General features: G+C 32.7%; 1 protein-coding gene across 1 annotated transcript in view; it reads left to right on the top strand.

Moving 5' to 3' along the window:
- Nucleotides 1-9,674, top strand: part of LOC102695869 (lysophosphatidylcholine acyltransferase 1) — a 71,790-nt gene extending 62,116 nt beyond the window's left edge. Inside the window, exons 11-14 of the mRNA XM_006635933.3 lie at nt 390-543; nt 1,273-1,371; nt 2,258-2,399; nt 3,462-9,674. Of these exons, the coding sequence (XP_006635996.1) occupies nt 390-543; nt 1,273-1,371; nt 2,258-2,399; nt 3,462-3,622 (556 nt within the window). The 3' untranslated portion in view covers nt 3,623-9,674. The remainder of the gene's footprint in view (nt 1-389; nt 544-1,272; nt 1,372-2,257; nt 2,400-3,461) is intronic.
- The last annotated feature ends 2,371 nt before the right edge of the window (nt 9,675-12,045 follow it).

Below are 12,045 nucleotides of genomic sequence, written 5' to 3'. Positions count from 1 at the left end.
CATGCCCAGAACAAAATTAAGATCCCCTAATAATATGGATGTTGAGCAGCCCACTGCTTTTCTATTGATTGTTTGATTGATTGATTGATTTTTTTCATATTTTCTTGAACCTGCAGGTGTTGGCATTGTATTCTTTTGAATATTTGTTCCTGTTTAATTTTTTTAAACTTCCTTTTTTCCCTTTTGGGCTCAAATACACTTTGCTCCTGGATTTAAAGTCTTGAAAAGCATTCCAACACATTTGCTTTTTATTTGCACTTTTTAAATTTATTTTCTCTGTTTACAGAGAACAGCACATAGTGTAGTATCAGTTGCTGCATCCTTGCCAATTATACATGCTTAATACACATTGTTAGAATGAAAAACATAGATTTGGAATTTTCTTTTAGATTAAAACCAGAGAAAACCGAGATGGAGCTTGAAGAATATGGCAACAGGGCAAGACCGTTCAAAGGCGAAAAGCTGAACATAGAGGACTTTGCCAAATATTTAAAACTCACAGTCTCAGATACATTGAAAGACATGTTCGCACTCTTTGATGAGGTAGGTCTTCGATTGCAATTTAACAATATATTGGTCTTTCCCATATTCACATTTATAATGGTAATTTTATTCACTGTTGATAGTTGTAGTAATCACTTTTGTGCTGTAATTCATTAAACGGTTCTGGAGATACTATAACCTTCTCACAAACTGTTAGCTCTGACATTAGAAGTGTGACTTGTGTATTTTAATTTAAAAGGTGCATGTAAAAGTTGGTTGTGTCTTATTCATTTAATTTTACTTTAATGAAACCTTGAAGACTTTTTAAATACAATCTGAAGTGTTTGTGCAGTTTTGACAAATAATTATAAATTGTTCACTAATTATGGTTAAAATATGTGTACTAGACAGAAATATAAAATTCCTGTGCTGTTCTTCCTGAAGTTTGACGCAATATAACCTGCAGAAGTTTTCTACATACCAAGAAATTAAAATTTTGTTGACTATCCAAAAGTTTTGGGCTTCTTATATACCACTTATTGTGAAAGTTCAATTTGATTACTGTAGGACAAGTTAACCAGCTGTGCCACTGAAGCTTTTAGAAAGGAATCGATGGAATTGTGGTTAATTCAGTTAACAGTTAACAGAAACAGTTTCCTTTTGTTTTTATCCTTTTTTGTGCTCTTATATTCAGGTTTTGATGATATGTAAGATTTATACATGCTGTATTATCACAGAAAATCTATATGTTTAAGGATTTGCTTTCTGTTTTGATTACATTTCTTTCAGAATGCAGATGGCAAAATGGACATTCGAGAATATGTGATTGCCTTATCTGTAGTATGCAGACCATCTAAAACACTGGAAACAATAAAACTGGCTTTTAAGGTAGGCTAATGTATTTTAAACTACAAGGGGGTAGTAATGCATGTGCACATTGCTGTTGAATCATTATTTATAAAGACACACTGAGTATTTGCAAAACATGAATTACATGGTTACAGCTTGTTCTTTCCAGACAGAGAAAGGTCTGAATAAAGTCTTGTTCTTATTTTGCTGTCAGTAAATTCTTTGGTGAGTTTCATTGTAGAATGACTGTAATGCCTATAAATGTTTGTTGTTCACAAAGAAATTTAAGTTCTAATGCTTTTTTTAAATGTAGGTTATAAAGCATTTATCAACTAATTGTAACTAACATACTAGCAATAAAAAGGCTTGATGAATAGGAAGAGTAGAGGATGCTTAAGTGCTTAAGATGTGCTTTATAAGGATAATGTGTACAAATATAATAGACACATTAAGTAACTCATATCTTTTATACATGACAATAAAATATTACTTTTATGTAGATAGGAAATTACTGATAAACTATAGTTGACTGATTTGATTTGTCACCAATTTGGATCTCTTAAGCATACAGCATACTGCAGCACAGTAAAAAAAATGATTTTCGATGCTTTATTAAACTTGATTAAACTTAACAGACTTATCAAACTAATTTGGGCCACAACAACAGTTTCCTTTGACTAAAACTGTGCAGCATGCTGTTTATCAAATATTATTTTCTACTATTTCAGTTGAAAGATTAATACTATTATTTAGTTTTATACTTTCTAGTAATTGTTATAATGTTAATATCATTATTTATGGTGGACAACATTGCTTTACAATTAGTTTTATAATTACTATACATAAAGCTCTTGAAAATAGATTTCTAGGTCAGTTGAAAAAAAGATTTTTTTAGCTATTTTATAAGATTCCCTTTTCTCAATAGATGTTTGAGACAGAAGAAGATGGGCCAATTACAGAAGAAGATTTAGCCTGCATTTTAAAGACAGCTTTAGGAGTTTCAGAACTGAATGTAGCAGACTTGTTTTGCGCCATAGACATTGAAGAAAGGGGAAAGATCAGTTTTGGTAAGAACTGTAAACATTTTTTCCCCATTATAAAGGAGTCAGTGTCTTGCATAATCTCTTGTTCTTTTAAAGTTGATGTCTTCAAAGAACATACAGACTAAATGCATCTTGTCTATACACTATATTTAAGTTTTCTTACATTTTAAAAGTACATGTTTTTCCTTTTAAATTGAGTTAAAAATGTGTCCATTGAACACAAATCTTTACCCCTGAACACAATCACATGTTAATGAATACTCAGTGAATATACTGATTAAATTTAAAAGTGACCCCCGGGGATATCTTTGCTAAGATGATCCTGGCAGACTACATGTTTCTACTAGGACTCAAGCTCAAGTATTCCCACAGGCAGCTAAGGAAGATGCAGTTTGTTTAAAATAACTTTTAAAACAATCTGAAATACCTTTTAAACATTTTAAATATCTTTCACACGTAATAAAATAAAATTAGTAATTGGAATATCCATCGAGCTTAGTCAGTGTACATGAATACGGATTTAGTTTACGGTAGCTGGAATTTTGTGCTTGCCAAAGTAACAAAACTAAAGACGAACTCCATTAAATAGGACAAATTAAAAGTATTTTACTGACAGGTCTGAAATGGAGATGGAATCTAGTATAAATGCATTTAACCACTTAAGCACAGGCAAAGAAATACAGATACCTGAAAATGTGCACAAAGCAAACAAGATCTATAAATGTCTTTAGCAAAGTGTTTATTAGTGTGGGTATTAAATGTGCACAAAAGAGAGGTCAAAATCAATATCATTTGTTCTTTATTTCACTTGCTGAAAACATTTTGCAAAACAGATGACTCTCGATATTCAGGTGTGTCCTTTTACAGATCATCTTAAACAAAACCATGTGGAGTCCAATGAGAGAAAATGAAAAAATTTACTGTCCTTCAATTAAATAAGTATTTAAATTATGCTCAAAAGGTTTGAAGTTCTAGCTGCCGTCATTTTAAATGATGGCTTGGTATTTAAAAGATTAATATTAATGTATCAATTTTATTGTTAACATCTTTCTCATTAATCTTGTGTGTTATGTTCCCTTTTGGTAGATGATTTTAAGAACTTTGCGGATCAGCATCCAGATTTTGCAGAGCAATACCTCTATCCAGATCAGGCGGGTTTTGAGAGCTGTGCCGAGACCCCATCAACAACACTGGCCAATGGTTTCTGCCCAGACTTCACTCCTGAGGATCTGAAGAAACTTAACTGAAAGGTTATTGTAAGAGCCCAAGTCTGCTCTCCTGGTGAGAGAAAATGGCTTAAGATTGGGGTGTGCTACACGGTTAGTCAGACGAGTGAGGGTTTAATTTAACTGTGTGAACATGCTACTTCCACCTCTTAGCTTGTATTTATTACAATTTCAGTTGTTTTTTCTTTGCTTTTTGCTTGGGAGAGGTACATGAAAGCCTCAAAATGTGAATGTGCTTCATCTGTGAAAGAATATTTGAAGGGAAACCAAGCACCTTTGATTTTGTTTCTTTCCTTTGTTTTAATTTGGGTGAAAATTGTAACATATTGACTGTGCATGTTTTAAACAAAATTCTAATGGAAAGATGAAAACGTTAACGGTTGTGATTAGTGAACTTTGTTCAGTGAAATAGTGTTGTATTCATTTTGTGAGATGTTTATTTTTTGTGTTAGCTTAACTATTGCTTTGAAGCAGCCTTTAAAAAACAAAGAAAAAGTGTTTGCATAGGATGGTCTTGGGAATGTTTAGTTGGAACAGTGTTAGACTGATAAAAAGAAGAATCTGAAAAACCTTTAAGCACCCATAAAGGCACAGTGCAGTAGCTTTTGACTACTGACTAGATTTTAATGATTGGTAAGATATGATAGGTAAGGCAAAAATAAGATACCGGTTACAAGCCAGTTTAATTGTGTGCTCAGGGGACCAGCAATTTCTAAATGAAAAACAAACAAAAAACATAACATTACATGGAGAGACATGACCAAGGTAGTAACATATACTTCTGCATTCATATTGTATGTAGATACAGTATGGGCATGCACAAGTTCATATGAGAATGCATCAGGTTTACACACTGAAGCCTTTTTTTGCTTATCAGTACTTTAGTCGTAATGTACTGGTAGAGATAATCTTGTTACCTTTTACTTCAATATGCACAGATTTGCTTTCAAAAACTTAAATGCTCAGTGGACCAAAAACTCTAGACTGACTGAATGAATGGTTATGTATGTTACAGTCAAAGACTACAATCTGAACAATGGCAACTGACAAAGAAAATGAGAGATTTCATATTGGATTTTTGTCTTTTCTTTTACCTGTAACACATATACTGTACACATGTGGACCATGTACTGTTGGCAAAAAGGCAAAACAATAAGTCGGGTTTTTGTTTATTTCTAAATATTGTAAAATCATGTTAGCTTAATTTTTTACCCGCCTTCTTCAGGCCTTACAGTAAGATTTGAGATATTCATCCAACATAATAGCTAATAGTATTCACAGTTAAAAAAATGTTTTAATTGGATTAGATTATATTTTTACAAAACAGCCCGGGCATAGTGAACGAAAAATGCCCATGCTACTAAAACACTGTTACTTTTTTAAAGTACAAACTGTAACTAAAATTGAAAGAACACAAAAGCATTTTAGTTTTAATTTATTTTCTGTGAAATATTTACTTTTGCATTTCGATTCCATTTTGTAATAAGGTTTCATAGCAATGTACTGTACAAAATAACACCTTGAAAGAAAATCTAAACTAAGAAATATTGGTGGGGTTTACATGCGGAAGTGAAAGTGTTGATTTCTTATTTATCACACCTCTCAGCAGATCGCATTTGCATATTTTTGGTCTCATAGAGAGAGAAATCCTATTACAAATTGAAATTATGCCACAGTGAAATGCTAAGGTACTCCACGTTGGTTCTGTGGACAACGGATGTTTGCTGTATTTACATAAGGATTTCAGCTGTAAGTATGAAGACAAAGAAAAACAGTACAAATAAAACTTATCAGTACATGAATGTGTCTTTGAAAGAAAGTTGTTATTTTTACCAGTATGGGAATTATTTTACCCGTATAATTGCCTAATACTAGTCTATCAATGCATATATTATGTGAAATAGTATGTATCATAAAATGACCTTAAAATAGGGGCAACAACAATGTTTGAGAAAAAACTCAATAAGTAATGATTTTGATAATGTCATTTAAAAAAATCATACACAAATAATGGAGAGAGCATTTGAAATTCCTTTTTTAGATGCACCAGATTTTAGTGCTTGTACTTTCTGTAGCATGAAGATTGTGCATGACTTGTGCACATTAGCACTGTACAACAATAGCACATGGCAGGATTTTCTAAACAATACTGTATGTAAACCCAGCCATTGGCATCTGTTCTTTCACAAATGTAAAAAAAGGTATCTAAATATGCTGTTTGAAATTATTTACTCATGAAGTGTTCCAGCACCATCAAGAAAATAATTTAGGCTCTAACTGAAGAAAATTATTTTGTAAGAAAAGTGAATGTTGATACCCTCCTCTCTTTTTAATGCAAGAGCTGTACTTCATGTTGATATTTTTATCACTTAATCAATTTGAAGATTTTCTTGGCATGTGAAACATTTTCTAATCACCTGTAGTTTTCAAACAATCTAAAATAATCTGATTGTTTCATCTTTCAACTTTTAACTGATCACTGACATATACCATTAGATGTGTTATTATCACTTTACATAAGCAAATTCAACGATTTTAAACCAAATTCAAAACAAAGTCACAGCTAGTTATGTTACATGTCATACAATCTTTTGCATTGTTCTGGTAATTAACTTGCATTGGCTGTACTGTTTATTTCAACAATTAAACTGAGTCAGTTGTTAATGCTACAATCCCAAATATTTATTTTGGAGTAAACTTCCTTTTACTTCTCATATAGAGGTTGCTTAATATTTCAGATATCAAGTCATTTTCAGTGCTTTGCTTTGGTAATTTGATTAATATCAGTGTCACATACTAAGAAAGAGAAGCATAAAGGAGAAAAGGGTTGAAAAAGTTATGCCTTGAAACAATAGCAACTCTGTCTTGGGCTCTGTTACTATCCAGATAGTCTGCAATGTCTTATTATACCCTCTGTTATCGTTTTGGATGTTGTTGTTTACACTTATTACACATTATACATACACTATTTAGAAAATAATTTCCTTATTCTTCATCAATTGAAATTAATGTATGTTATATTGCGGCTTTAAGTATAATTGAAAAACATAGTTGTTGAGGGTGTATAGTGCCTACATGTTCACCTCTTATTATCAATGTTAATATCAGCAATATTGAAAGCACTTGTTGAAAAGAGTCTAGGCTGTGCAGGCTTTGATTTTAAATATTTATTGAAAGAAGCATATGGTTTTTAGAGTGAATCTATTTAACTTTAAATGGACAACTAAAAGTCTCCAGATTCTGAAGCAGCTTGGTTTTTAGACAAATCTGCATAGGTATTTTTTTTTACTGTGAATTCTGTAGAGCACAAGTGGTGTTCAGTCTGTAACTTACTCTGAGCACTTTTTTATTGTTTAGTTTTATCTTGTCTTGTAAAACCAGATACTTAACCCAAAGAAATGGCGTAATGTAAAAAAATATTCATCCTTTTAATACCTTGGCAAAACATTAAAAAGGTGCTCAGTGTTGGGGAAAAAATGTGAAACAAGTCACAGGAAAACCTAGAAAGATAATCTTAAAGTCCCTTGGTATATCAATATGCACCATCTAATGTACTTTCTTTGCTTTCCCTTTGAATTATACATAAAATGTTTTCTAATTGTGTATCCAGATTATTTTTTCACATGACACTGTTCAAGCAGTATATTATTTTGCTCCACATGAGACAGGGCTACTTTTGTAATGCTTGTTTACTTTGTGGAAAGCCTTAAAATGGTAAATGCAAGTCAATGGCTGTCTTTGGAGCCTCTGAAGTTAGTTTTGTATTGTGTGTTTATAAATTGTGTGATACAAACAATACTCTCTTGGAAAACAGTGTGCACAAAAGACTTACACAAAAAGGAGATGATGTTTGCATTAGTCTTTTAAGTATTATATTTCTGTATATAGCTTTTGCAGTTAAGTGGTAATATTCACTTAAAGTGTTTAACCTTTACATTCCACTGTTCCACTGTTTTCTTGTTCATGCTATTAAAAGGCCTGTAATACTTTAGATTGCTTTTTATTTTTCAGGGAGAATTGTTGATTGATCCATGCAGGTGAAAGAATGCATTCACATATGCAAAACATAAGAAAGTTTGAGGTTTTAAAACATTTATTTCAGGGTCAAACATTAAAGTCAGTCACTTATAAAATCTTTATAAAATGGTAAAAGAATAATGTTGGTAAAAAGTTTAAGCTTTTATCTTCTTCATACTTCTTCATACTCATACAAGATGGCAGTTTGTCTTACTGTTACACTTGATTGCACTTTTTTGCACGTAGAAGGCACAAAATCAGCCCACAGTGGATGAATTATCTATACTGTTTATCTTTATGTAAGTCTGTACTGTGTACTGAAGCTATATTTTATTAGCATTTTCCCCATGATGTTTTGTCTAGATCTTCAAACAAGTCCTTTTAATATATAATTTAATATTCCATGTGCTAGGTATTATGGGAATTTCATTGTACATGACTCTTGCTGACTTCATGCTTCCCTTACATTACCTTTGTAATATAATGAACATTCTTGTGCATTTTATTATTATTATTCATTATTATGACAGTGATATAGTATAGAAAAACATAACAGAATGCCACCATTTGTGTATTCCTGATAGAATTGTTGTCATTAATAATGATAAAATGTGCTGTAACATCCTTTTTCCCCCTTCTTGTACACATACCTGTATACGAATTTGATTAACTTTTGTAACGTTTACCAAGGAATTCTTTACTTTGAGGTTCCTGTTTAATAACCATAACTGTTCTTGTGAAAATATTGCCCTATACTGACTTAACCAAAACGTAAAATTATTAAAAATTTTAAACTTAAAATAGGAATATTTCAGTGGGTTAGATGAGGTCATTTAAAAACCTTAGAGTTATTTGCAGGGTTTATGTGGAGTCAGAATTGATTTCTTTCAACTTGTCATTTTCCATTTTGTTTCCTAAGACCAAAAATGTAATAAATTAACATTCCTGTTTTTTTTCCTTGCATTGTTAAAATGAGAAATAATTACATCTTCCACAGTTGTACAGTAGTGGTTTGTCTGTGTGTGGCCTTGAATTGTAGATATTTCTACTCATGACAGGTCTCAACATTAAAAATGCCACTTTTGAAAATGTTTATAAAATGTGGACACTTACAATTAACACTTAATTGTATGACTGTAAGCTGTTTTGTTTCATAAGAAAAAGGGGGTTTCTTATTCCATTGAAAGCATACAGATTAGATCTGTTCAGATGTGTACAGTATATGTATGCATACTGTACAATATGTATATATTACTTATACAGTATATGTACACATGTACTGCCACACATGTACAGTATGTATGCATTCTTGAGATACAGATGTATCTGATTCAGCTTGGACACACGTTATCCACACAGAAACATTTTGAAATGAGATAGTCTTTTCAAAATCTTTTGACAAAAAGAATATATATGTTTTGGATGTTGGTAAAATCTAGTCTGAGATGTAATGCCAATTAATAGCAACTTAGGTGAACTATACCTCCCTATTTATGCATATGTATTTTCCTGTTTCTGCTGAGGAAAAAAGGGATTGTTTTATCCAGTGTTTAATATTTGAACAGGGGTGATTTTTTTACAATTCAGGTTCATTTTCATAAAACAATAATCAAACCTATTTTCACTCCACAATATCACAAATATCACTCTAAAACATTGAGGGCACTTGAAAAGTAAATCATGTCCTTCAGCTGTTTGTGTTCATTTTTATCATGTTTATTTTGTTTAAATACCTCATAGAGAGAAATGTTTATCTTCCTGCTCTGTTTAACGCGTTATAAAAAAATATTTATTCTGCTGCCCCTGCTTGCTGTTGTGTCCTACACTGAGCTGAAGAAGAAAGACTCTGTTAACTCGTAATTACTTCGGACAGGTACTTGTCTTTCTGATGGTTTGTGTGTGGACCATAGTGCAGAATGTGCTGTTATTCAGTAGCTTTTTATTTTGTTTTTAATATCTTTGGAGAATCATTGCTCAAGCTACCTTGTACTGTCTGGTCATGACTGCTATGATTTAACTTGTCAGTGTGACTGTAATAAAAAAGAAGCAAACACAATTATCTTTCATTTGTTTTATTTTTGTGTGGCCTTTTCCTAGAACCATACAAAATATTGCCAAGTGTAGCAAGTGGCTTGTTGATACAGATAAAACCAGTTGCATGTGCTAGCTCATTAAATGACCATATTAAATTATAAATTAGAATATAAAGAAAGTTCCAATGTTTTTAAATCTCTATCAACACTGATCTGTGTGGTAAAGAATTTTACAGGCTGCCTTCCAGATTTACTGTAGAATAATGTAGTTAAAATGGCAACATTATCTGCTACTTGTATCTCGTATGTTTTTTTAGTAACTGCAGTTTCATTAACATTGTATAGAAGCTAACAGATTCTGAAAGAAATGTCTTGTTTTTCAGTTTTACATGGTTTTTAGCCTTTTGAGTTTGTGTACTGTCACATTAATGTCAGTTGGACATGATGCAACATTAAAAATATGATGAAGATATAGTGGTCCTGAATTAGAAGGGGTGATTAGAAAATGGATGACAGTGACACATCATTAACATTCGTGTTTATAAATGAACTACATATGTACTTGTTTAAGAAAAAAAGACATTTCAAGAAACATTTAATAGAATTAAATTTGATTTCCATACAAAGGCTGGAAGTTTAGTAAACTCTTGCAAAATATAAATGTAAAACCCCCTAAAAGGCACAGTAAGTCTTATTTTTTACTATTTACTGTTTTTATTATCTAGAGTACTGGAAATAATGGAAAAAGGGGAAAAATATTTATTTATAGATCAGTAAAATACAAAGTGGGGACTTCTGCTTTGGAAAGGGTTGCTTGTTTTCAGGTTCCTGATTTTATTTGTGGAGGTGCAGTAGAGATGTTTCAAATACCCTGTAACATTACAATTTATCCGCTCTCCTTAGTTGTCATTTGCAATATTGATGTATCAACATTTTGCCTCCAATGTTTATATCAGGACTGTGTGCAAACCAGGGTATCTTTGTGTTCCATCAGCCACTTCACATTCTAATTTTTCACTGCATTGGCTGTACACTTGGGTCACCATCATGATGACAGATCTGTCCCTGCCCTCTTTTTTTCTGGGAAAGGCAGGGTAGATCCGCAATCGTCGGACTCTCAATATATAAATTCTTGATGCACATGATTGAGGTGCATCCTCATGCTTCATTATTCACTGTGGTTGTTGTACTTGTCCCCTTAGACCATTTTGTGGTAAGATATGCCCTGTACTTGCAGCAAGGTCTGTCACAAGGACTTGACATCATCTTTGGCGAGTTAGTTTGTTGTTAAATCAAGAGTACGAGCATCATTATACAACACTGGGTGAAATGTGAAGTTTGTCTGTTATCTGTTGATAGGAGTCTGCTAAAACATTTATTGCTATTCACTTTTGATGTACAATTTCCTTGGTAGGAAACATTGTATTCACCAATCTACAATAGGTTGCTGCCTATACTTTAGTTTAGAATTCTTTATCAGTCTAGGTAAGGTGAGATGGTATAGGTAAAAATGATAGGAGATGGATATGGATAGGTAAGGTGAAAAGAACATGATACACAAGTTTACCTTAGTATATCTAGGTACGTTGTAGGTTAATGTAATGGGTTGTCAGGAGCAGTACAGAAACACATAGTATCAGATGACATGAAGAGGAAGAGAAACAAACATCAGGCAAGCAGAGAAGAGAGAAGAGTCCGGAGGAGTTGGGACCTGAAGCTTGAACTAGGCAAGAGCCCCTACTTCATCATCCAAACCAAACCTGACTGGAGCTAAGTATTTGAACCTTGATAAGAGAGAGCATGGTATTCTGTTTTAGGGACCTTGGGTTTCCTGGGTAAAAGACACCTCAGTTAGAAAAGTCTTTCCTGCTTAGGGTGCATTTTTATGAATAGGGATATAGGCTCCAATTTATTTTGTGATTGCCAGGGTGCAGAGAGAGAGATTTAAATGCAGCTCATCTCTTATGTGGCCTCTGTAGGCATTATGAGTTTAATGCTTAGTAGCAGTCTGGGGTTTTCCGGGTGACCAGAATGTTAGGCCTCTGAAATGCCTTGTCTGTAAATACTGTACATAGTGTAACTTGTGTGTTGTAGGTTTTGTTGTCTGTAGTGTTGTTTGTTTCCTGTGTAATTGTAATAAATATTTGTTTAACCAAGTGTGCCTGGATTACTACTCCTCTCACCAAAGCTGTGCCAGAGAACAAAGAATCCATATTTCTCTAATTATACAGTACCAGCCGCAAAGGTATATTTCTAGAAATCACTTAAAAGTTGGGGGTTATGAATAATTATTTCACTAATTGACTAAACCACTCGGTCAAATCCTGATTTTCACCAGTTTTGTAATCCCCATTTGTAACACTTTTATTAATTATACTATGTTTAGAGCATTTC

The sequence above is a fragment of the Lepisosteus oculatus genome, chromosome 10 (assembly GCF_040954835.1).
Source record: "Lepisosteus oculatus isolate fLepOcu1 chromosome 10, fLepOcu1.hap2, whole genome shotgun sequence".
NCBI lineage: Eukaryota > Metazoa > Chordata > Actinopteri > Semionotiformes > Lepisosteidae > Lepisosteus > Lepisosteus oculatus.
Note: the sequence above shows the minus strand (reverse complement) of the source record. Positions and strands in the feature narration are given on the sequence as shown.